This window comes from Cyprinodon variegatus, unplaced genomic scaffold, assembly GCF_000732505.1.
Source record: "Cyprinodon variegatus isolate N-32 unplaced genomic scaffold, C_variegatus-1.0 Scaffold226, whole genome shotgun sequence".
In the NCBI taxonomy this organism is placed as follows: domain Eukaryota; kingdom Metazoa; phylum Chordata; class Actinopteri; order Cyprinodontiformes; family Cyprinodontidae; genus Cyprinodon; species Cyprinodon variegatus.
The window spans coordinates 848,237-869,701 of NW_015150679.1; the positions used below are offsets into that span (position 1 = coordinate 848,237).

General features: G+C 36.9%; 2 protein-coding genes across 3 annotated transcripts in view; both read right to left on the reverse strand.

Moving 5' to 3' along the window:
* LOC107088682 (ras-related protein Rab-6B) overlaps positions 1 to 2,852 on the reverse strand; it is a 91,221-nt gene extending 88,369 nt beyond the window's left edge. For both annotated transcript variants that reach the window (XM_015381000.1, XM_015380999.1), the window contains exon 1: positions 2,643 to 2,852. In XM_015381000.1, coding sequence (XP_015236486.1) covers positions 2,643 to 2,712 — 70 coding nt within the window. In that variant the 5' untranslated portion in view covers positions 2,713 to 2,852. The remainder of the gene's footprint in view (positions 1 to 2,642) is intronic.
* Positions 2,853 to 5,686: 2,834 nt separating this feature from the next.
* The window catches only part of slco2a1 (solute carrier organic anion transporter family member 2A1), a 31,446-nt gene continuing 15,667 nt past the window's right edge, over positions 5,687 to 21,465 (reverse strand). Inside the window, exons 2-14 of the mRNA XM_015380960.1 lie at positions 20,101 to 20,238; positions 19,440 to 19,602; positions 18,779 to 18,991; positions 17,682 to 17,780; positions 17,458 to 17,597; positions 16,397 to 16,466; positions 16,141 to 16,305; positions 13,914 to 14,115; positions 13,110 to 13,257; positions 10,773 to 10,936; positions 9,704 to 9,768; positions 6,595 to 6,715; positions 5,687 to 6,505 (exon numbers count right to left, since the gene is read on the reverse strand). Coding sequence (XP_015236446.1) covers positions 6,385 to 6,505; positions 6,595 to 6,715; positions 9,704 to 9,768; positions 10,773 to 10,936; positions 13,110 to 13,257; positions 13,914 to 14,115; positions 16,141 to 16,305; positions 16,397 to 16,466; positions 17,458 to 17,597; positions 17,682 to 17,780; positions 18,779 to 18,991; positions 19,440 to 19,602; positions 20,101 to 20,238 — 1,809 coding nt within the window. The 3' untranslated portion in view covers positions 5,687 to 6,384. The remainder of the gene's footprint in view (positions 6,506 to 6,594; positions 6,716 to 9,703; positions 9,769 to 10,772; positions 10,937 to 13,109; positions 13,258 to 13,913; positions 14,116 to 16,140; positions 16,306 to 16,396; positions 16,467 to 17,457; positions 17,598 to 17,681; positions 17,781 to 18,778; positions 18,992 to 19,439; positions 19,603 to 20,100; positions 20,239 to 21,465) is intronic.

Below are 21,465 nucleotides of genomic sequence, written 5' to 3' on the forward strand. Positions count from 1 at the left end.
AGAAGAAAAATAAAAGAAAAAAGTGGTGCAGAATCAAATAATTTATTTTAATAAGAAAAAAACTAATAGTATACATATAGTTTTCTAAATGTTGACAGGTCCAAAATGTATAAATATTTATTTTAAAAGGATTCTACACCAATTGAGACGATAGGTTGAAATGTAGCTCAGGTGTTGCCAGATCCTGGTCGCTCTGTGATAGCAATGAGAAACGGCTTCTTTCTTAGATTCAAGCCAAAAAAAGGAGCAAAACAAGGGTGAACGTCAGACCAGATATGACAAAAGGAAGCAAAGGGGCTCAGAAGCCACTCAGAGGTTCACATCTTCTTTTGGATGGATAAGCAGATGTTGAGGTGCGGCTGTGGTGCAGGGGTTAGGGGTGTGACCCATGTGCTTTGGTCCTCGACGCGGCCATCACAGGTTCCGGTCCTGACCCGGTGACCTTTGCTGCATGTCTTTACCCTTTCTCTACTCCCATTTCCCGTCTACCTACTCTCTCTAAAAAAATAAAAATAAAAGCCAATAGAGCCTAAAAATAATGGTTAAAAAAGTTCAACATTTGCTAAGGATAGCATCCAAATTAGCATTTGCGGACATGGCAACCGGCTGGCAAATAGTACAGAAGGAGATCGGGCGTGTGCAAGCGCCCAACTGCCTGAGAGGGGTTAGTCTTTTATCTATCACCTTTAACTTAAAAAAATATGCAAAACTTCAACCATATTTAATATCTGGAGAAATAAAAATTACATAGCAACAATAATTAAATAAAAATCTTCTTAATGGTTCTTATTAGAGCTGAAACAAATAATCGGATTAATCATGATTAATCCCTTATTGAACTAATTCTCAACTAATTTAGTAATCGATAAATCGTTAACTGGAGTATAGAGACCGTAAAACATGCCTGTAGCGGACAGAGCCACCCACTTAGAGCAGTAATTATACCAAGATTGTAAAAAAAATATATATATAAGTATTTTGCATTTAAGATAAAAAAAAATTAATCTGTCAATATGCTCTATCCAGAACTCCTCAAGTGAAAAAGTTTGAGTTTCACTAGGTTTAATTTCGTAAAAAATCGTCTTTAAGGACACTTTGGCGATCCGATTAAAATCAAGAAAATAATCGATTTGCAAAATAATCATTAGTTGCAACCCTAGTTCTTTTATCATCTGTCAAACGAAGCCTGGAGCACAGTTCTTACTATTCTAAACTATGCTTGAAGCCAATTGTTTCGGGGTTTGTGTTAAATTTCATTGATTCATTTTCTTTAAAACGACCATTGCTTTAACTTGACCAACACGCAGTATCTCACGCAACTTATTTGCAACAGGAAAACGTCAATCATAGCTCTATGAACACTGACAGTTTCGGGCGTCTGTGTGCAGCCATAGTGTGGAGAGTCAGTGTCCTATATGTTTTATGTGTCTCCCTAGTTTAAAACAGCTGGATCACATGTGGAGGTCATTATCGGGCTTCTGCAGACCTTGATCAAACACTGAGCAGTCAATAATTCACCTCTGATGGAGAAGAAACGCATCTGAACATGCCAGACAAGCTCAAATCTGTCAAACGTGATCCTGGGTGATAATCAATTGTACTAGATTTGTTTTCATTTAATAAATACCTGATTTTAACTCAGGCCCAAACAGCAAAACAACAAACAATCTGTTAATTCTTAACAGAGAACTCAAGAACATTTAATTTTCTATTATAAATTATCTGAGTGGCAAATGTACAAAAAAAAGCATCCCACTCTGCAGATAACAACCAATTGATTTAACTGGTATTTAATAAAAACACATGACCCTGCTATTAATGCATGATCAATAGATAGATTGGAGCACAGAGCCATGAATAATGTGGTTCATTTGACTGCCCCAAAGAATAAAAACAGACCTGCCCTGATAAAAGCCTGAATTAAAACCTGGAGATTTAGATTGGGGCGCTGCCAGCTCTGTGAAATCTCCTGGAAAACAATTGAGTCGCCTAAGAAAATGAGAGGCTGTTGGCTGTCTGAGGGTGTGGGCATGTAGAGCTCAGGATGGAGAGCAGAGCTTAGACAGAAAGAAAAAACTGATGAATCAGAGAGAGTTGCAGAAGGCGTCATTATGCTCTGTGCTTCATGCAGTAAAATGTTAATAATATAAAGCAGGTCAGCGTTTAAAGAACATGGGAACTCAGTCTGGACATTAGCAGGACACAGATTGCGGTCATACAAGTTACCTCACCGCCGCTGACATCCTGGGTGTGTCTCAACACAGGAATATGAGAATCAATAAAAAATAAAATAAATAAACTTGACTCATCAGCATCGCCACATCATGTTTTCAGTTTCCTTCCCTGTATATTTCCACTCTAATGCTCTATTTAACTAATATACAGGGCGGATAATCGCATTTATAAACTTCAACAAAACAGATAACACTGCGCTTCAGTGTTATTTCATTAAAGTGACGCCCTATTTTCACTCTCTGTGAACAAACATGTATTTTGTTCTCCCTGTAACCTCAGAGATGCGTGTCGGCCACAGCAGCTAGCTAAATGCCCGTTAACTTGCTCTCTGACCAGCAGGTGCAGCGAGTTCACTTGACAAACAACCGACAACCAACTTCTTCTGCCGTGAAGAAAACATTTCTTACCGCTCTGCTCCCCAAGAAAGACGAGTTTAAATTTTCTTAGAGGGTTCCCAAAGTCATTTCCCACGGACATTTTGAGGTGGAGGACGTGAAGGATGGGGGGCGACTGGAGACGCCGGGGCGGACAGAATAACGGCAGGACTTCGGTGCTGTTTAGGGGAAGATGCTCGACGGAATGGGGCGGCGGTGTTACCAGCCTGGTGATGGGCACGAGCCGCCGATGCTGCACCGCCCGCTCCGTGACGCTAGGGGGGAGTGTTTAGACGGGCCCTGTGCGCATGCGCGTTTTCCACACAACTGTGCCAGGGAAATAAAATTACGTCATGTTATAGAGGGAACATAGTACAATTTCTAATAAAATAAAATGAGCATTTTTTTTTACATCAAAAACTTAAATGGATAAATGGATGTGAGAAATAGAGAGGCAATCCAAACCAAAACAGAGAAGGAAAGTAGAAAACATTTCCAAAATTAAAAAGCTTATAGAAATAACAGTTGGAAAATACATACACTTTATTATTATACAGATTACACACACACATACACACACACACACATACAGACAGACAGACAGACAGACAGACAGACAGACAGACAGACAGACAGACAGACAGACAGACAGACAGACAGATAGATAGATAGATAAATCATTTAAATTAATTTCACTGGTTGCTGATTTTTTCCTATATATATATATATATATATATATATATATATACCCTATGTCCTGTACAAATGCTATGTGGCAAAGACAAACATTTTCTCAATTGTGTTCGTTGTCAAAATCTAAATGTTCAGGCATGTTGCCAATGTTCAATAGGATTTTTAGTTTGATTTGACTGTAGTAAACACCAACGTTTTGTTTAAACTGAAGGGTAATACAGTTCTTACTTGTTTTGTTATTGGTTTTATTGTCAAAACAACAAATAGCATTTATATTATTAAGTATAATCATAAGTTTAAATAGAAAAAAGTCGGCTGCTATTGCATATTTATTGTTGTAATTTTATTGCAAGCTTATTTATTTTTTATTTTTTTATTAATTTGTTTGTTTCATTTTTGGGGAGAGGGGGTTCATTCAAAAAAACATGCTTATACCACTTATATGGGTGAAACTGATGTGAGCATTTTAAGTTGTAAACTCTGATGATCCAATAATACAAAAAAAGCAATACATTTGAGCAAGTAAATGTGCATGTTTCACACGCCCTTGGTGCTGCTGAGATGGTTGGAGGTGATTGAAGGAGGAGGTCTGACTGATAATGGGGAGCAGATTGTGAAATGTCTTGAATGTTTTTACAATATTTTGAATTCTATTTCTTGATAAACCATCATGAAGTGCAGCTGCTGGAGGACAGGAGTGATTTTGTTTGATTTTGCTGCTGAGTTGTCAACCATCTGAATTCCAATTGCAGTAATTAGTTACAACAACCAAAGTGTATTGAAAATTTACAGAAGAGTGATATCATTGCTATGAGCCTGAAAGAATAGTGAGCTGTCAGGGATAACACATAGACTTAACCTTATGAGAGTGGAAAAAAGGGTAGCTGTTGCTAGAAGCTGAATAAATGCATACTATAGATCATAGGCATTTTTAGCCTATTTTTGGGGGTACAGCATGTGAATAGCAAAATTGAAAAGTTCGCTAGAGGTTATAAGAAGACTCTAGTGACAGTAAAATTGGGGTGATCTACATGTTTTCTGAAATGCCAGATTAAATCACACTTGGCGAGAGAGTGGATCAGTAAATAAGGTTCCAAACGTTTAAACAAATAAAGAACTCTGACCTCAACTGAAGCTTCCAGAGCTTCAAATATGGTTCTGAGCTCTTCTTCTGCAGCCCAAACATCTTCTGGTGCCTCATTCACTGCTGCATTTTCAGATTTATTTTTTATTTTTTTGGATAGACTATAAATGGTATAGAAATCTTAAACAAATATTAAGGTGTTTAATATAATCAACTGACCTTTAGTTGTTTTTTTATGCTTCCAAACCAGCCTCACGTATATTTCATACTAGATGTTTAATGGTTCCTGCACAATAAACATGTATATCTCAAATCAGAACATTTTGTTCATTATATCCAAAGCACTCTGATTGCTTTTTGCTTTTACTTGAATCAAAACTTTTTCTTTGTGAAGAGAAAAATATCAAGTACACCAAAACCTGATTTTAAAAAGGCAATACATTTCTTTTTCTTTTCGGTTCCTCAATTCTGATTTGTTTTTTACATCCCCGGGATCTGAATCAGCAGTGGCTATAAAACACAATTAACTGTTGTATTTATAGATTTGTATACATAATGGAAAGAGAAAAAAAAATGGAGTAAGAAAATCACTGAGATTTTACCTTGTGAATATCTTTCACATATCTCAACCACCATTTGTCATGAGGGCCGTAGGATCTTTGTTGGGTTATTTAGTTTTGCCACAGTGTTTATTGGCGCCATTTTGGCGTGGCCTGAATAACCACCAGGAGGCGGTTAATCAAATGTGATCTTAATTATAGAAAGTATTCGGAAACTCTTTGTTAGCTGAAAGGTTTAAATCTATCAAGCACCCAAGATGAGTAACTACAGAAGACAAGTTTTTTTTTTAACATATATTTCAATATACATTAGTGTTCTCAATACACACTTTTATGTCTTTATTTTATATACATTTTTGCATATATTGTCCTCACCTGTTTAAATAGTTGATTTTATTTAATTCATTTAGTTGTTTCCTCGTATTGGTTCCCAGTCCTAAGGCAGAATAAAATGTTTATGTACACTGTATAAAAAAAAAAAACAATGAAGATGTTGCTGGGAAAAATAAAAGTTTGCTTTGGTCTTGCTCGGGAACCATTTCTCCCCCAGGTGTTCATTGTGTCTCCTGCAGCAAACAGTTTCTAAACTTTCTTTAACCAGATTTTTACATATACATATTGTCTTATCTTATATATATTTTATGTATATATTCCAAAACTGAACAAATAGGATGTGCTGCAAATACACTAACTTTAATAACCCAATAATAACACAATGTAGGTGCATAACTTATTTTATTGAAAAATATAAAAGAAGTAAAGGTGCTCAATATCTGAAAATTCATTTAAAAAGTTACACTTGATCATACATGAAACCATTATTGGTGTTAAATGTCTCAGGGTATGAGACAAATCAGTAGAAAATAACTTAAATATTAAGCTATATAGTTAATTAGTTAAAGAATATGTTCCCAAATGCAAACAGAAACCAAAGTCCATTCCAGCCAAATATGAACACTTAATGTTCAGTTATTTCATTTTTTTATCATTATTTAATCGTTTATCTAAAATGTAAAATAGGTATTATGAAGTACCCTAACTGCAAACGAGAGATATATAAAGTGGCTCATCTTTAAATGAGCAAAGCTGCTTTCCAACAGGCTCAGCAGTGAGCAACATGGTACATCCATGCAGGTCCTTCTTATTCTCTCAGTACACAACTGATCCAATATGAAAGCTTCATGTCATTTCTTTGTTTTTAGAGTTATGGTCATTGGATACCATTAAAAAAAAACTCTGGATTTATCCCTTTTTGAAAAGATCCTCATTCGCAGCAGCAAAGCACCTGGCAGAAACTAGGCCTGCAGAAAATCCAGGTCACAAAGGACAGTCTTTATGGATTCCTCTCACTGAAGCAGCCTTCTGAGGAACACTCTTCTTCAACATGTTCTACTTCATAGCAATGCTGTGAAAAAGGGGGGAAGGGATCTCTGCAGGATCACACTTGTATTTCTGGTTTCTTTTCCAGATCGTACTCCTGGGTCCGCTTTGCCTTCCAGCCCAGAAGGATGAGCAGGACGATGCCCATGATCTTATAACCCACCTGTAAACCCAAGTACCTGTAGAGGTATTAAAAACAAACAAGCTCATTAGCAAATACAATGCATACTTTCAGTGGAGACTTCTTCAGAGCTGTGAATGTTCCTACCTGCTCCTCATCAGGCTGTTGTCATAGTATCCACAGCTAAACTTCTTCCCACACACCTTTCTCCACCCAATGCAGGACATGTCAAAGACCATCCCAAAGAGAGCAGGAGCTGGGAGCCAGGCTAGCACAGACAAATATGAAGTGTGTTTTAAAGCAAATCTGTAACTTTTAGCCAAGATCTTTAACTTGGATGTAATGGTCCGGAAAGCAAATGCACACAGCACTGTCTAAAAAACTATAGAGCCAACTTTTTAATTTGTTCTTGTCTCTGTTGAAGTCAGGCTCATGTAAGAAATTAGTCTCCATACTTTACAATGGTATTCTATCCCCTACACAAGGTGACACAGTCTACATAAGAAACAAGTGCACTGGAAAAAATTGAGATCTCGATAAGTCATTTCTTCTTAAAATAACCGCATTTGTTCTTGGATTGATGAGGTAAAAGAGACATTTTGCCAATGCAACAAGACAATTTACACTTAAATTAAGAAAACACAATTGCATTGTCTTATTTCAAGTACATATTATCTAATTATCTTATTTTAAGAGTAAAAATACTCATTCCATTGGCAAATTATCTCATTTACCTACTCAAATTAAGGGTAAAGACAATTAATTTAACAAATTTTTACTTATTTCTAGATTATTTTTCCAGTGTAGGTAAAAGAAGGAACTTTATCCATCTCAACTGAAGTCTGGGAACAGATAAATAAATGAAACTGGATGACCTCAAGCTCCAATACTTGGAGGCAGTTCTGTTGGAAAAACACCGTGCAATATTTTGTAAATCTAGCTCAGAAAAAACATGGAGGCAGCGGAGACACATGATGGAGACTCTGTGGAACAAATGGGGCAAATCACCAAACTGGGAAAAAGATGTAGAAATAAGTAAACATTTCTTAAATTAAGTGTATTTACCAATGATGATTTTCCAATAGAATTAGTATTTTACTCTTAAAAGAAGATATCTAGATAAAATGCACTTGAAATAAGACATTTCAATTGTGCTTTCTTATTTTAAATGTAAATTGTCTTGTTCCATTGGCAAAATGTCTCTTTTATCTCTTCAATCCAAGAACAAATGCACTTATTTTAAGAAAAAATTTCTTATTTCGATTTAGATTTTTTTCCAGTGCACCATATCTTCTGGAGCTGTCCAGTGATTAAGGTTTTTTAGAAGCAGATATATTCCTGTTTGAATAACATCTTTCTTGAAAGAATCCCATATAATTGTGAATCCGTATACTTAGGGAACATTTAATTTATTAGCTGGACTCTGGGGGATAAAAAAGCTGCTGTTAATGTCACTAGAAAATTGTTAAAGCCTGAAGCTCCTACAGTTGAGGACTGGGTCAATATTGAACAGGACAACCACATTCTGGAGGAGCTATCTTTTTCTGTTCAAGGTTGAAGGGAATCATTCTTCAGGATGTGGTCTAAATGGACAAACTATGTAAAATCAGTAATCCCTGTGGACTAAATATGTCTTTCACATTTAAATTCTGCAGTACTGTGTATTGTACCACTGCTCAGGAAGATGGAAAATGTTCTTTCTGATTGTGCTTTTCCCCTAATATAAGAAAAATCTGACTAGACCTACCCCCCCACACTCGCTCTTCTGTTATGGATGTTTTGTTATTATACACAAATCCTGAATTGGCTTATATTATTCCTGCTCATACTTCCATCGAGATGGAAGCTGGTCTGTATGAAGTAATTGTAACTTGCTTGTCCAAATAAAAGGTTAAATAAAAACTATAAATTTCCTTTGTGTTTTGGGATCTTATAGCAGACAAGCAGACTGAGAAGGTTCCTGGTAAATTCAAGGCCACATTCAGCCCTATAGAATAAATCATTCATCAGAGAACCTAAAATATGTTTTATTAGGTAAGGGTCATATCCGTTTTGTTGGCTAATAGCTTAGTTAACTCTGTAAAGCGGCACTCAGGTTCACATAATTCATTCAGCAACAGATCAACCCTCTCATGTTACATAGCAGAGTTTTCTAAAAAGAGCAACCCGTAGTGAGCATCAACATGAATCAAGGGCTGCAGATTGACCGGGAAAATCATTCTATGTATCTCAAGCCTTAAGTCAACATCAAACTGTTCACAGGTGGCACAACATCACATGTTGAGGTAAAACTCCACACTGAAAAGTCATAACAATCAGGTTTGGCTGAGCTGTGGTGTAAAATTAAGCCACAGCTGTCATGATTCTTCCCTTTTGGACTTTTTGGTTCCGTTTACGTTTTCTTTTGGGGTTCTCAGTTATGCTTAATTTTATGTTACTCTGTGTTTGTCAAGATTGATATCATCTTTGAATCCTTAGTTTTACTCGCCCTTGTTATTTATTTCTGTGTCTTGTAGCTCTATTTTATTTCCTTTAGCTTACAGTTAGATCCTGTTTTGCCTTGTTATTCTTTGTTGCACCCTAGAGTCCCTTTTCTTTCCCCTTATCTCCATTTAAGTTGCTCCTGTCCACACCTGCACCCTATCAGCTGATAAGTCCATTCATTGTTTGTTTCTCCCATATATACACCTCCTGTGAAGTTCCTCTTTCCAGGAAACTCTTCATTTTGTATGTAGGTACCTCCTGAGTGTCTCTTCGTTTTGGTTCCCTGCCTGTTCAGTCTGGGTTTGTGCTTCTGTTGCCACCAAATTCATTATTAAACTGACAAGAAACAATCTCTGCTTCCGTCTCTGCCTCTACAAACATACACCAAATCTGATGACAGTACATCTTTATGACAAAGATTGCATGGAAATCCAAACTCCAACATCCAAATAATCCAAATCTGTTTTGTTTTTTTTTATCAGTTTTAAAGCATTTTCTTATTGGTTGATTGCTGATTAATTGATCCATTTCCTAATTACCTCAACAGTAAGAAACTAGTGAATAAACTTTATTTCACAGGATAAAACAAAAATAAAAGGTGGTTCACTATAAAAACAACCCAGAAATTAAAAGCATAAAACAACTGCTATATTATAATGACATTAAAATGGAAACAATAAGATTTTGGTTCAAAATTAAAAATACTTTTAAAACACCAGCTAACTTTTCTGTCTAGTATTTATTCAGCATATTCATTTAAGGTTAAACTTACCCAATATTCTCATTAGTAAGAACTGAACTCCTATAGCGAAAGATTTCTCATCAAAGGAAACACATCTGAAATACAGAAAGAAACACATCACTCAACTTTCTAGAGCAGAACAGATTAGTAATCTATTAACAGATCTAGAATATTCAGAGACATGGAAAAACTTGCTGGTAAACCTGATAAATAATCATCAATTATCAGAAATCTTTTATATGATTTCACACCAAAGGATAGAAGCACATAAGGAAGCGACTGAAGTCTAAATTTTTGCAGTGTTGAAAAGATTGGAAATGGGCTGTTCAGACTTCCATGAAAAAGTTGGAGTTGCATATGTGAAAAGAATGCATTTCTCTTTACAGATTGAATTTTATGAATCTAAATTGTGTTTCAGAGATCACAATCTCATCACTGCAAGCCCAAAAACAAACGCTCGCTCTTTTTTTTCTCTCTAAAATTTCATTTACTGGCTGTGACACCATCCTGGAGAGAAAAATCAGCTGTGTTGCTCCCATCAACACTTTCGTTTATAGATGTTGGAGATCGGACTGTTTTTCGGTGTAGTCCTGTTTCTCTGACTGTGACTGGCTGGATATGCTCTCTTCATCCTCTGACATGGGAACTGGCTCGGAGCTCGTCTGCCTGGCTGTGTGTTTCCTGGACAGGGCCGCCTTTTACAGTTTTTTGTGTCTCTGCTTCTGTCTCCTTGAACCCCAGTCGGCCTCAGCAGATGGCCGCTCACACCGAGCCTGGTTCTGCTGGAGGTTTCGTCCTGTGAAAAGGGAGTTTTTCCTCTCCACTGTCGCTACAAGCATGCTTAGTGTGAGGGATTGCATGTGAGTCAATGAGTCGATGCAATCAACTGGTTTTCTTTAGATAGAAAACTTTAAATCAATTTGACTGGATGATCTGATGAACTGTAAAATGCCTTGAGATGACATGTTGTGAATTGGCGCTATATAAATAAACTGAATTAAAGTATTAAAACATGTTTACAACAATAATGGAACAGAATTAAATTATTAAAATACCAGCATGTCTGTTTATCCATCCACATTGGCATAGTTTTTTTTACCTGAGCACCATCATGTACAGAGGGTTGTGAGTGAGGCAGGCAATCAGCGAAGCCAGAGAAATGAGCAGGATGACAGGGAGGAGAAAATGTGAGCAGCTGTTTGCACAAGGAACTGGTTTGGCGCGGCCGTGGCCGCCGTGTATACACATGCAGTTGGTGTATTCCTGTATCCGATGGGAAAACAAAGGACATTTTAGGAACTTCCTCTGATCTGAGATATCATTGTTGTTATTAGCAGTAGCCAGACAGCTATGCATCCAAACCCTAAGGATAATAATATAAAATTTCAAGTTTTCTTGAATTAATACATTTTGAATTACTACACATTTTATCACATATTCATATTTCCTCAATAGGTACATTTCATTATCTTCTGGTCTTTGTAACATAACAACATTTAATCTTCCTACAATGATATTTTTTACATATTTATGCAGCTGGCAATGCTCAAGATCTTTACATCACTAACACAAGATTGACCAAATTCCAAAAATATTCACAAAATAAAAAGAAACTATACAATGAATAAGAAAAATAAATTGTGAGTGAAGGAGAAGTTAAATGCCTATTATTTCAGTGAAAATGTGATGAAATGTTATTAGTCCTATGATGACATGATGACAGTTTTACTTTTTGCTTTTCATCCTGAAATGTGTTTGCTTTTATATGGTTTATTAAGGCTCCCAAGAGGCATCTGCAGTAATTCATGCAAAATAAACAAAAAGCCATTTAGAGATTTGTGTGACTGGGTCCTTTGATTCCGCCTCCATAGAAACTGAAGAATAATGAACCTGACTTTAGTGCATTAATCCCTTAAGCTAGCTGAAAGCAGTAATACCTCTCTATAACCTTTAGTATTGTGTCGGTGGATGGCAAAATGTATGGATCTAATATATAAACTACAAAAATCCAGCATCTAGCAGATTTTTCACAAGCTGTGGTGTATGCTGGTGAAGATTCTCAGTCATCCAGGTCGTAGTCATTCCAAAAAAAAAAAAGTAAAAAAAACAATCCACTGGGTTTTGTTTCCAAGTCTGAGGATGTTTTGCTTCCCATCAAGGAAGCTTTATCAACTCAAAATGTCAGGAATAGCGCTGAGTTTGAGGTTTTATACAGTAGCCCATCCTTGGTTTTGGTTTGAAATCATGTAAATTAAAACAGGCGAAGGTTCCGCCCCTTTGGAATGGGGGTCGTTTAGTTTCTTTTGTTAGCCTGCAATGCCCCCTACCTCTCTGTCTCTGAAAGGTGGGTCGTTAAAGGGGATTGTTGGCCTGGCTGAATATGAATATATAAAACCATATTTGTTAATATGGTTATGTTATGTTAACTGCTAACCATATTCCATATTATCTGCTCATTTTAGCGGGAGTTCTATGTCCGACATCTATGCAATGTATTACATATTTCTGACATGCATAACAAAGCCTCATAAAACAGGGTCAGCGGTAATAGAAAAAAACTGGGGTAAATTCCTGCATACCAGGGCTTTTCCAATTCTGAAAGGTACAAAGTCATCACACCAGGTAAGATTTTGACAATAAATTACTCTGTATAACAACCCTGCTGCTGAGCAGCAATACAAATGCTCACGCTTGACGTCCACATTAACCAGTACATATTTTGTTCCTAACTTGTATGAAATCTCTAAAAAACAAAACAAAAAACTAAAAAGTCTAGCATAATAAAAATTGAAAAAAATTACAAAGAATTTATTTCTAAAACTAAAATAAAAAAAAAGAAAAGTAAAGAAAATGTAATCTTTGAAACATAAGTTCAAGATAATGCAAATTCATATAACGGAATTTCAAAAAACAGAAATAAAATAAAATTTGAAAACAAAATAAATTTTGAAAAAGCTCAATTAGAAAAAAGAAAATTATGAAAAACAGCATTTAAACAGATTGTAATTTAAAAAAATCTGAAAACAACATTAAAATTTCTTTGAAAAGAACAATTATTAAAAAAAAAAACCTAGAGAAATCAGAAAGTCGTTCTCAAAAACTTGTTTTTGATTCAAATGTTTTTAAAATGTTGATTTTTGGATTGCATTCCTTTCAAATTTTCATTTGCAAAACATGTTGTTTGCTTAGAACAATAAAGGAACTCAGTTTAGCCCATAACATACAAGGTAGTTCCTGGTTAATTTATTAATCCCTTTGAGATTAATAAGGTATTTCTAAGATCAATTAAATTGAATTTCTACTTTTCTAAATTAACATATTTTTGTTAAATTTAATGCTGTTTTCCTCTTATATATATTTTCTTATTTATATTAAAAACAGGTAAGTTTATATGTATAGAGAGAAGCATGAAGACCACCGTAGAGAGGGTACAGACCTGAACTCTGAAAGTGCTGTTGGGGTCTTTGGTGAAGTTCGTGCAGCCTGCATGGCAGGGAGAAATGTATTCGACACCATCAGAGCCACAGACAGGATGGAAGGCGCTCTCAGGACAACCGCAGCTGGCATAGCACTTGGATAATGGCCTGTAGAGGGCAGCATCGTTAAACAACAAGCACTGGGTGATGATCCAAAGTAAGTGAGCACTCTGGTGAATTACAGACACAGTTTATCTAGTTTGTTTTCCAGAATATCGAATCAACCTAGCATATATTTTTTCTAGAATTAAAGAGAATGCATCTTATTTAATCGACCAATATAAAACGCGTTACATCCTCAATGTTTTTTCCCCATTCTTATGAGTGAACAAAAATACTACGCTTAAAAACCAGGATAAAATAAGCTTTTATTTTAAAACAAGAGATCGAAAATTTTAGAAGACTCACAATGAGAGGAATGTTCATATCTGAGCTGTGATATCTATAAGAAGAAGAATCCTAAGAAGAATAATATGTTTTTTTTTTTATTAAGATAAACACAAAAAAATTAAGTTTTACCATTAAGTTTTAAATTAATTTCACACTATCCAAAATAAAAGCACTTTCGTGTTTGAGGGTCTGGTTGAGAATAATTGAATCATAATAATGATTAGATAATGGAATGAGGTCTTAGATTCATTTCATATAATTTATGTGAAATTAAAGGATTCCTATTTTTTTTATAAAACGGGTCAATGCTCAGATCTTAAGAGATGACAGAACAGAACAGTCATCTATGAGCCGGCCTGACGGTCTTCGCTAACCTGGACTGTGCGATCTGATGGTTGACCTCAGAGACCTTGTGTGTGTCGCAGCCCATGAAGAAGAGAGGGATGCAGAGGAGGGTGGAAATGGTCAGCATGATGACGGAGAAACGTGGGATGCTCTTCAGAGAAAGGCCCATCCGCTTCATGATCACGCCACCGATCAGCATCCCCACAGCCACGGAGGGCAGGTTCACAGCGCCTGGGAAATATCAGCCAACCTGCATTTTTAAACACTTCTAGGAACAACAGCTTTAAGACAAAGTTTAAATTTATAAGTTAATGAGCACCGAATCTATATTCATTTTAGAAGGTCCTTTTTTTCAACGTAGGGAAATAAAAATAAAAAACACTTTATTGGTTTCATAACCCAGTAAATGTAGAAATGTTTGAAAATTAAATGTGTTTGTGTCTCTATCCCAAACAGTTTCAAAGTCTTACATACCTCCCCACGTTGTTTATCTAATTTATCTATATTTCATCAAACCAAAAAAGACTTAATCAGATTCATAATGTCAGCCACAGTGGGGGACACCCTTTGGGAGTCAAGATCAAACTTTCCCACCAGAGAAAACTGTTTCAGCTGCAATGCAATGCGGTGGATGCATACTTCATGTCTGTTCTCATACCACCAACAGTTTTGGTGAAACAGCATGATGCTACCACCAGTAGTCTAGGTGTAAAAAAACAATAAGGGGGATGGTGGAATTTTTTTTTTTTTTTGAGTATACATAGCCTAATTAATATAGTCTATTAACCTAAAGCAATATGCATGGTCTGGTTGTTACATGACAGGTACGCCGGTCATTGACCTTGGAAAATGCACCTTACAGTAGATCTGCAGTCAGACCCTGGACTAGCGTGGCTATCACTGCCCCTATATAGTTAGGGACTAATTTCCCACTGGGATCAGCTTCATAGTCATGGTAGGACACTTCTTTGATTTGATTTATTTTGCTCAGGCTACTCATAAGCCCCCAGCCGGCCAAATGTTGAAAGGACAATATTATCGCCATTACTGTTAATATATAGCAGAAATTTTACACATTTAGTAATAAAATGTCACAGGGGATGGTATGGGGGGATTGTCATTTAATAAGGGGGAGGATTTTAAAGATTTTTTTTTAAGAAGGGGGATGCCATCCCCCCTCAACTCGAGTACTGGCTACCACCACCGTGCCTGGTAAAGGGTACAGCTCTCTTTGGCTTTAAGGTCTCACCTTGTTTCTCCAAACATTCTTATTGGCGTCGCTGACAAAAAGCCCAGATGCTAATTTTAAACCCAGCTTGAAGATGTTTGCTTAAAAGGGTTTTATTCCTCATTCAGCAACGTCTCAGCAAATCATTGTGAAAAACTGGGTTCATGTTGGTCAGCACAGCTGGAGCAGATCATTTATTTTTTACTAAAAAAGTGACACATCTGAATATCTAGTTAAGAGTTTTGAGGGATGAATTGGACAATGGGTTCAGATTTGGCCCAGAAAGTTTTTTTTTGTTTTTTGTTTTTTTTTTTTATGAGAACTTCATTTATCCCCTTAACTTCCATGGTCTACAAAGTACTGATTAATCCATGGAGTAAAACAAACTATTTTAATACAGACAAGAAAAAACTGAATCTTATCAATTTTAACTTGAACAATAACTACCAATTATTGAAATATTTTGGTAAAAATCTGCAAATAACTTTACCTTAATGTGTAAGTATGACCTCATGTGGATTTAAAACATCTACATTAAATGTATATGTTCATACATCTAGTTCTATTTTTTATATAAAGGGTCCAGTTGCATATTTGAAAAATAAAAGATTACAAACACCAAAATACAATGGCTGTTTCAGAATAAATGTATCTGTAGGCGGCAGTGTTGTTTTTTTATGGGGGCACAAAACACAGGAATGATCAGAAAAGAAGAAAATAGTTCATTGTTGATATGAAATGTGACTTAGAGCTGCAGGTTGCACCTCTGATCTAGTAAGTGGAGCACCTTAACTTCTAAAGTGTTTTTTAAAATAAAACCTTAGAGGTAAAATGTATAATTTTTCCAACAGTAACTGTTTTCTTATCATGTAAATCCTAATAAGAATTGATTTAGTGTTAACTTGATCACAAGAGCCATAACAGGGCTAGAACTGGTCCCAGAGGGGTTTTGACCCCTTTTGGCTCCCATCTAGAACCATCTATCAAAGAGGAGTATTTAATTAGTGTCCTGACTGTAGCATACCTACCTACTAGCAGGCTGCTGTAGGCAACTGAAGCTCCATATTGTCTCTCTAGGTACTTGTTGAGGAAGGTGGCAAGGCCTGCTATGACGGAGGAAAAACAGCACTGGGCCAGAACCAGCAGGAGGAAGAGAGGACTCAACAGCATGCGGACAAACATCCGGGGAAACACTGACCAGAACACACAGGAACACGGATTAGTACAACACTACTGGATGCCTATCAGGATATATGCCTAGAAGCCGGTCTTTGATATACTTACGTTTAAGGAACTCAACTAAAGACATTTCCTTCCTTAAGTCATCGTTGGAGTCAGTTTCACTCTCGGTGCTCTAGAAAACAGTAGAAGAGTAACATCAGCTCTTCTTCACACACAAAAGAATTATAATCATTTGACCACAGTGTAATAAGTGCGGAATGCCAGACATTCGGAAAGATTGGAAAAATCCTACGAAGCTGCCTCTTCTTGGTATATGTGTTTTAGGCAACAGCTATACATTCTTACCTGACCCCAAATTAAGTTCTTCACCTTTTGGAGAAAAATCTGTGCTTAATATTTATCCGAATGGAGACAGCAACAAGCTCTCTGGGTGGATGGGGCGGAAAAAGCACCGGATGCCACCAAAGAAAGCCCAATTTAAATACTGGATGATACTTTTTTTTTTTTGCAATGCATGTGTTTACAGTTGCAGCTGTTTGTAACATTTGTTAACATGTAAATGGAAGAAGACAAAGGAGTTTGAGCTCAAAGAACCCACACCCAAAATAAAATCTATAGCACATATTGGGGATCAGTTAGACTGATGTCAAAATCATCACTATCAGCCAGAAATGATTTCTAATGCCCAATGATGAGTACGGTGGAGGGTCCATGATGCCGTGGGTCTGTTTTTCTACCATATTGGATCAATGATATCAATAACTTTTTAATGACAGCAGGATATTTTTAATAAACTTTTGGAATCTTTAGAAGTAAAAAAAAAAAAAAGTTAAATAAAGTGGGCCTTAAGACACAATATTAATATAACTAATAATATTTAAAAAAATATTGGATTACAGAATATAGAAAGAAGCAGGAAGGAAAGGGGTGCTTTTAATAAGACAGAGTGTCTTTCATTGAATCCTTATCAGATTGTCTACAGAACATGCATGTACTAACACAAAACCATGTGTGACATCAGAGTCAAGGACTGTAGTGACAATACACTACCAGTGGGGGTCAGTAAGAAACCAAAGAAAACCTTTTGTATATTTAAAAAAAAAATTACAAGTTTCAGACAAATCTGCCTCAAAACATTCCTGTACTGGTGGGATCTTACTTACATTCACCTCTATATTCATTTGGCGGGGAAAGAAGAAGTAAGGGATGGAGGTGATAACCAGGCAGCCGGTAGAAATAAGCAGACCTATCCACCAAGCCCCCACCCAGCGCGGGTCGCCTGGTCTCAACTCCTGCTCGGCACCTGAAGCAAACAACATCGAGCTCAGAGTCGTCACAGGCAGGATGGAAATGAGCTGCAGGGTGTGTTTGAAGACTTTATCATTACCCAAACCGCTTCTGTTCACGTCCACATAGATCCGCAGCATGACTGAGCCCAGCAGGTAGCCGATAGCAGGTCCGAATACAGACACAGCAAACAGGATGGCTGTGAACGACAAGACAGAGGGTCAAGAGAATCATTACAGGCAATGCATCAAATTAAAGAATAAATAAAAACATTTATAGGGGGAAAAATGAGATAAGCAAATTGTTCTAAAATAGAATGTAACACATTTTCAGTCTATTTTAATCTGGTACCTTTATATACAATCTGTTTCAAGCATTTATTCTTTAAAAAATTCTCTTTAGAAATCTAGCTGCTCTCTGAGGGCTGGATGAGTTTGCAGATAAATCAGATGTAGAGATACTTAAAGCAGGGTTGGGTTATAAAGCCATACCCAAAGGTCTGAACCTCTCATTGAGCTGTCTCCAACCCTGCAAAATGAAACCCACAAGGAAATGGTCATCTGCATGGATTGACAAGCTTTAAACAAAGACAGCAGTAGTTTCAAAAGCAGCCAAAAGGCTCAAAGAACCTGTAGGGGAGCTGCAGAGATCCACAGCTCAGGTAGGAAAACTATCCCACCGAGCAAACGTCTACATTTGGTTGAAAACTGAAAGAGGAAAAGCCTTAACTTTCAGATCTTTGAAAAGATGTTTAAAACTTGGTTTTCAACATTTACAAGTCTATTAGTGGACTACTGAACTATTTCTGGACTAAATCAAGACTATGACGGATTACCAGATTTAGCCTGAAAACCAACGTCTAAATAACGTCTTGCATTTGGTGGGTGTAAACTGTGAATCTAACCTTTGAAGACAGCTTTGTTTTAAAGAGAACCATAGAAAAATCAATTTTAAAGTTTGCTACATCCATGCGAGGAGGCATGGTAAACATATTTAGATTATCATTTGTATATAAAAAAATATGCAAATCCACTTCACCAATATGCTCCACTGTGAGGATTAACATTAGAAAACATGAGAAAGTCAAAGAGGTATAAATCCTTTTGCAAAGCACTGCATAACAACAGGAGCCTTTAACTAATCTCTGGTTATGTACACACACTGGTCTGCTGTATCTCTGCACCCCCGGTTATTCACCTATGTAGAGAGGGGAGTTTTGCTGTCCTGCAAAATCATCAATGTAGGAAATGCCAAAGGGCTGGATGGGTACCGAGCCGGCGCCAAAGAGCAGCTGAGCGATGGGCATGAGCACCCACAGTTTCCTGGAGTCCGACAGTCTCCCGCTGTCTTCGCGGCCGCAGGATTCTGTTCTGCTGGAGTTTTCACGTAGGTTGCAGATATCATGGCGACCTGGATTGAAACAGGCAGTCACACATGGTCAGTTTATATAAGAAAAAAAAAAAGCACAAAAACAGACAGTTAATGAAGGAAGCTGAACTTTTTTCCTATTTCCTGAAGCTTATCTGGCCTTCTTCTGACAACAGCATACTTAGTCTGAGGTCATTTTAAAAGTCAGAAGACGGATTCTGTTACTGCAAATGAAATACTCTGAGGGTAACTCTAATCACTGCAGCATTTAGCTGCAACAGATTCTTTAGTTCATCTTAAAGTTTACATCTAAATGATGAGGGAACCCTTTAGACCTTTGCAGTCGTCTAAGAAACCAAACCCCAGAGTCGACTCCTTAAAATTGCTTTGACATGTTTGTATATTTGTGAGTTAACCACTCTGGACCTGCTCAGTCAACAAACGTCTTGTGGTTTTGGTTTGTTTATCTGTGTGTGCAGCTCGTTCTTACTGTGTAAAACCGACTCGTATTCGTAGGGCTGCGACAAGAAGTGAGGTAAGGTGAGGATCATGGCACTGACAGCCATCAGCAGTCCACCGATGCCGATGACGCGAGGACGGTGAACCCGGCTGCCAAAGTAGCTCACAAACACAATCAGAATGCAGTTGCTGACCTGTCGAACAGAAAACACAGAATCAAAAAAATTATTACTCTTTTTCTCCAACTCAATCAAACTAACAAAGTACTATCCTAGAAAATGCAGCTTAGTTATAAACCTTCTAATAGTTGATCCATTATTTCACTGAAAACATCATTAAAGTGCTTTTTTGTTGCTCCAGAGGGAAATCGAGCCCCATGTTTGGGCTGATTTAATGGCTTAACGTGTCAACAAGTTGATGCTGATCATGATTCGGATGAAAGGTTATCTAACTAAGACAGATGAAAAACATTTGGTCGTGGTGAGAACATAATGACTCTCAGTATTCCTGACCCCTCTATCTATAAGGCTGTTCCCAAATACATGCCAACCCCTTAAATATCAGGAAATCTAACTCTGATGTGTTCCTTGCACTTTATTTCCCCTTTGTCATCAGTATCCCTTAAAAAAAATAATAAATTCACACTATCACAGTCCTACAAGGCAGGCGGAGGTGTTGTTATTGGCTCCTACCTCGTTGAGAGAGGAAATGGTTCCTGAGGAGTAGCTGCTGAGGCCGTAGCGTTTCTCGATGGTGGAGATGGTGCTCTTAAAGTAGGCGCTGTAGAGCAGCTGGGAGAACTGCAGGAGCCCGTGGCAAAGGACAAACAGCTGCAATGAAGACAGGATTAGTTAGTCTCTCAATTCTAGGTGATAATTGTTCATGCTGTTATGGTTAAAGGCAGCTGGACTAGAGGAGGATGCCCTTCTGTAAACTGTAGCTATCAAAAGATTGGAGAGAAAAACAGTTTAGAAAACAAAGAGGTTCAGTGTTGGCAGAATTTCCAAGCTCTGTTGCTTCAAACAAGCCCAAACAATCCTCCTCCATTCAGGAGGTGTTTTATATACCTAATGTACTACAGCAAATAGCAATCTGGGTACAACTTTTGTTATTGGTCTCACATCTCCTGATGACTTTGTTGCAAAATTTTAGTTTTGTTTTAATATACAAGCTTTACAATAAATAAATATATTATTTTAGATTAAAAGAACTAAAACCCTTTTTGTTTCCATTTGTTAGTAAACTTAAAAGTAGTGTTGCGCCAATGCCATTTTTTGGCCCAGATACCTGGCTGAGCAGTATTGGCCGATACTGATACCATTTGTTTGTAATTGAAGTGTGAATATATATATGAAGAACTGCATACTACCTGGGTGTAAAATAATTGCCATCATGGCTTTGACAAGCTGCTGCCTACCTTTGTGAAGCAGGAAAAAGACTAATACAAAGTGAATCCAGTAGAACTTTTTATTGCCTACCTGGAATGACTGACAATAGTTGGCTCTCAAAATGGTATCCGTATTATTGGTACTCGCCATGCAGGTGCACAAAAAGTCAAACAGGAAGTCATGGAGCCAAGCAACATCCAGCGGAGGTGTGAAAAAGAAAAGTATCCAATAGGGGTTAGATAGAAGTAGCGCTCAGAGTAAAATATGAGCGTTCAATGAGGCTGGTAAGTTGTTGGATGCATGAGTGAAAACTGCAAGCAGATGGCGATGGCGTACAATATTGTTTATGTCTGCTGATCTTGCCGAATTAGAAAATAAATTTCTGGCTCTAAAACAGAGATAGTAAACAATATCAGAATGAAAAAGCTTGGTTTATATTGATTTATTTCTATATCAACATGTTTATTTTTGTGTTTTTGGTAGAAAGATACTACTTGACTGAAGACTTTAAAGACCTGTCAAAGGATAGGTGGTCACAGATTGAAAAAAAAAAAAAAAAATCATATTTTCCAACAAACTTCAGGTGCTGGTCATAAAATTAGAATATCATGAAAAAGTAGATTGATTTCAGTAATTCCATTTAAAAAGTGAAACTTGTATATTATATTC